Source organism: Notothenia coriiceps, unplaced genomic scaffold (genome assembly GCF_000735185.1).
Source record: "Notothenia coriiceps isolate Sejong01 unplaced genomic scaffold, NC01 NC01_scaffold00005926, whole genome shotgun sequence".
Classification (NCBI taxonomy): Eukaryota; Metazoa; Chordata; class Actinopteri; order Perciformes; family Nototheniidae; genus Notothenia; species Notothenia coriiceps.
Window position 1 is genome coordinate 82444 of NW_011338627.1, and position 4382 is coordinate 86825.

Consider the following 4382-nt stretch of genomic DNA (forward strand, 5'->3'; position numbering starts at 1 on the left):
CAGCTTCTCTCAAATACACAAGAATCTGTTTTGTCATGTGAATGGTAGGATCGTATTGTCGTGCACAGTTTTGTGCTGGCCTTCTTTTCCCACCCACTTGCGTAATATAAATGAAAAGCTAATGGTCCGGTTAGCATTGCTTAAAGATGACATCACCTATGGTAATGCAGACGGAGAAAACGCGGTGGGAATGACAGTTTGAGGTAAATGGTCAAGCTCTGCCTATGTTTTGGATAATGTGAATTCGTGCAGCTATTATTCAGACCTTCGCATCAATTATTTCCAAGAGAGCAGCAGACCAAGACAAATCCTCCGGTAACTGAGGATTTCTCTGCAGCGGTTGCTGAAGCCCCCAGTTTTCTAACCAGCGTGACATGGCTCACCCAGTTCCCTTGTGCCTGCGACTTTTTTACAACTGGGATCCATGTTACATGTCCTATCAAAGAGAGTGCTCTGTGTATAGCTTTTAATTTGTAGCTAATTCATAGGGACTGAGGAAATGTACAAGGCCCTGTTATTGGTGGCTATTTAATCTGAAATGACCATGAGGATATGTTCTATCATAGTCCCCCGCTCTGAAGCGACATAATTAAACTTGAGATGTGTGTGTGTGTGTGTGTGTATGTTGTGTGTGTGTGTGTGTGTGTGTGTGTGTGTGGTGTGTGTGTGTGGTGTGTGTGTGTGTGTGTGTGTGTGTGTTGTGTGTGTGTGTGTGTGAGAGGGTGTGTGTTTTTTCTGCATTTGGCATGTAGATGATTGTCTCGCCCTCCTCTAGCTGTTTGTACGCTGATATTCATGCATGACTGTGTGTTCAGTGATGATGTTGTGGCAAGTCTGACAAGAGAGTTCTGATAACAGATGGTAAGGAGTGGGTCATTTGTTATTTATAATGAGTGTGTGTGTCTGGTTATGCTGTAGACCTGTCCAGTTGTGTAGTTCCCTAAATAAGGGGTGTGTGTGCGCACTTGTTGGTTTTGTCCTGTGGTGTGTGTTTGGTTTGTTCTGTGTGTTTGTGTGTTACATTGCCAGACATTTCCCAGTGTTTACGAAACAGTGCCAGGTGACACTGTGATCCACCTTTTGGTTTTCTTTTCTGTCATTCATGTTATTTTCTCCGATATAAGAAATGTTTTGCAATGTGTGAATTTATACTGACATGTCTTGACAGCATTTGATGGAGTGCCATTAATTAAAGTATCAGATATCCAGGGCATGGCCATTTAAATTGTTATGATTTATCTATCTAGTCTATCTATCTATCTATCTATCGTATCTATCTATCTATCTAATCTATTCTATATTATCTATCTATGTCTCATGCTGTATCAGCGTCCACTGCTTTCACCTATCATTGATAAGTCCAATTAGCTCCATCTCTGTGGGCTTCTAACTCTATATATTTGCCTCAATTACACTCCCATTTTGAAAATTGTTGTTTCAAAATTGATAGAGTTACATGACTTACTGGAAATTTATTTGAGACTAGCCTCCGTTTTTCACCAGGGGACTAACCTCATGAGCACCTCCAAAACCGTTTAACCAAAAATCCATATTTGCAGTATAAATAAATTTGGACTTGTTTGCTATATAGTGATTCTTTTTTGTACACACATCACACGACACACCCACACACACACACACACACACACACACCACACAACACAACACACACACACACACACACACACACACACACACACACACACACACACCACACACCACACACACACACACACACTCTTGACACTTATACACGCACACTGCACTGAAGAATATTGCAGCAACAAGCATATGGATCTACGCATGCTGCACACAGACCCACTACTGGACACACATCATTGAATGAATGGGGGTGCACAGCACACACAATAGTTTTTTCCCATATTACATTTTGCATTCGATGAACAGGCCTGCAGATCACATTTCTCGTAATCTAAATAATGTAACTATTCAACAGCTTTGTGGCACGCACACACACACACACACCACTACTCCACACACACAACCACACACACACACACACACACACACACCCACACCCACACACACACACCGCACAGCCCACACACACCACACACACAAACACACACACACACACACGTCTCCACGCAGTCTCTCTAGAATGACTGTCTTACAATATAATGGTACACTGTTGTTATTTTGGGGCCAGACCACCCCCTGCAGCTTTTATTTCCACTCTGTAATGCACCAAACGGTTTTCATTCTTTAGAATTCAGTTTGTTTCCCCAAATGTTTCCTTTTTGAATACAAATTGCTTTCTTAAAGAGTTTTGTTTTACTTTCAGCAAAGTGGGATTGTTGTGTGTGTAGTGTTGTGTGTGTTGGTGTGTGTGTGTGTGTGTTGGTTTGTGGTTGTGTGGGTGTGTGTGTGTGTGTGTGTGTCGTGTGTGTGTGTGTGCACACGTCTTTGCACATCTTCCCACGCGCAGACTGAAAACTCATCTCTTTCGAGACTCCACTTCCGAGCGATAGAATTACTAACAAAGAATTGCTAACAAAGCATCTTATATACTAATAAAGGATGGCTTATCTACGAGCCCAGTTGATGTAGCACTTGAATGTTTTGGCTCTATGAAACCTGATGTACTTATCATTATTCCGTGTTTCTTCAAGTTTGTATCTTGTTGGTCGAAATGCAACTTATTTGTAAGTCGCTTCTGGATAAAAGCGTCAGCTAAATGCAATGAATGAAAGCTTTACGCCAAGGTTCAATAAGGAAGACCTAACAATGAGTCACTTACAGGTACACGTCACCTCCATTGCTCTCTCCCCCCTCCATTAAAATGCGTGGGCGTCACCCATGCAGCAGCCAATTGGCCTGCACAGTTAAATTCCTTAAATGCCTCTCTTCCTTGTCCTGTCAGTTGTCCATTTTCAGGTGCACCACACGTCAACCCTCCTCCACCCCTCTCCCTCCCGTCTCTCCAGGACACGGAGCTAAACCTTCCTCCTCCAAGACCGGTCCCACGTACTTATCAACCACTACCCAAAGTGTCTAGACCCGAGGATTTCCATCGGAGCGGCCCTTCTTTCCCTCCTGAAGGATTATCCTGCAAACCGGGGCTAATCGCCAAACACCATTCCATTCTCTCCTGTTGCATTATCATGGCAATCATTTTCCATTGTATATGGGACGTGTAAACAATAAACTATGTTATTCCATACATCACGTCTCTCCGGTTGAAGTGTAAATGCAATGTAAATGTGGTTTGTGTGTGTGTGTGTCTGTGGGTGGGGGGGGGGTGTTTTTGTCTTTGCCTGTTAGTATCCACATGAGTATAAATGTGTTAATGTTCATCTCTGAGGACCTGTCCAGGTGTTTTTTCTCATTATATTATTCAATACACAGGCACTTTTCCAAAAACAAGTTTCTAATTCCTGCAGAGCTTTTGGTCGATTTATCAAGCTGTCTGTCCAGTACACCATGTCTAAGCAGGGTGGTTCAGTATTTGGGTAGACTGGGCTTTGAAAGTTCCAGTTATATTCAGCTGCAGCCAAGGAAAAAAAAAAACTAGCATTCCTTGGCAACTCAGTCCATAAACACTGCTTTAAATGATATCCGATACATATGACAAGGACAAAACACCATGGCAGAAGAAAACATTAATACCTTAAGAATCATAATAATAATAATAATCATTATGCCATGGCTGATTCAAAATATACCAGCAAGTCCACATTATCTGCTATAGTTAATTTGCTGTAGACCTCTCTGCATTGCCAAGGGCAGAATGTGCACAAAATAGCCTTTTCAGCTTCAACCAAAATGATTATACCTTTTAATAAGCTCCAAATAATATACAACTTGTTTTTAAAACTTTACTTTTGTACATATTTGGTTTCCTTGCACACACTGAAGTCTCTCACATTATGTCTTCCTTTAAACTACTGTACCTCGGTGTTTGAAATACTATTGCCTCTGTTGAAGTATATGGATATGAAGTGATGTATTTGATGTATTATTTATGTATTTGTTTACCAGGCCCTGGATACTACAACCCCAGAGTGAAATCCTCCCCTCAAATGGCTCTGATCTCCTCCAAAGAACATTGATTCAAAGTCTCCATGGACACCAACCCTGGACCCAGCGCTTATCAGGTGCTGTTAAACCTTTGCTCTTGTGAAACACTCTTACATCTTAACACACTGCAAGTCTAAATGACTCGAGCAAGCAATTTTTTAATAGCACACTGGCATTAGTGTAGTTATGGATGTGTGTGTCCTTGGATTTTAATATACCTTTATACGACTAAAAGTGAGACTATGATGAGACGTGTGTATGTGTGCAAATACCCTGTTTGTGTGTCTCGTGTATGCATGAGAGGCCACAAATATATGCCTGACACAATCTTATGTTTTGAT

At 41.6% G+C, this 4382-nt stretch overlaps 1 protein-coding gene across 1 annotated transcript in view; it reads left to right on the top strand.

Moving 5' to 3' along the window:
* LOC104943309 (protein LCHN-like) overlaps positions 1-3019 on the top strand; it is an 8741-nt gene extending 5722 nt beyond the window's left edge. The window contains exon 6 of the mRNA XM_010768664.1: positions 2949-3019. Coding sequence (XP_010766966.1) covers positions 2949-3019 — 71 coding nt within the window. The remainder of the gene's footprint in view (positions 1-2948) is intronic.
* Positions 3020-4382: the final 1363 nt, after the last annotated feature.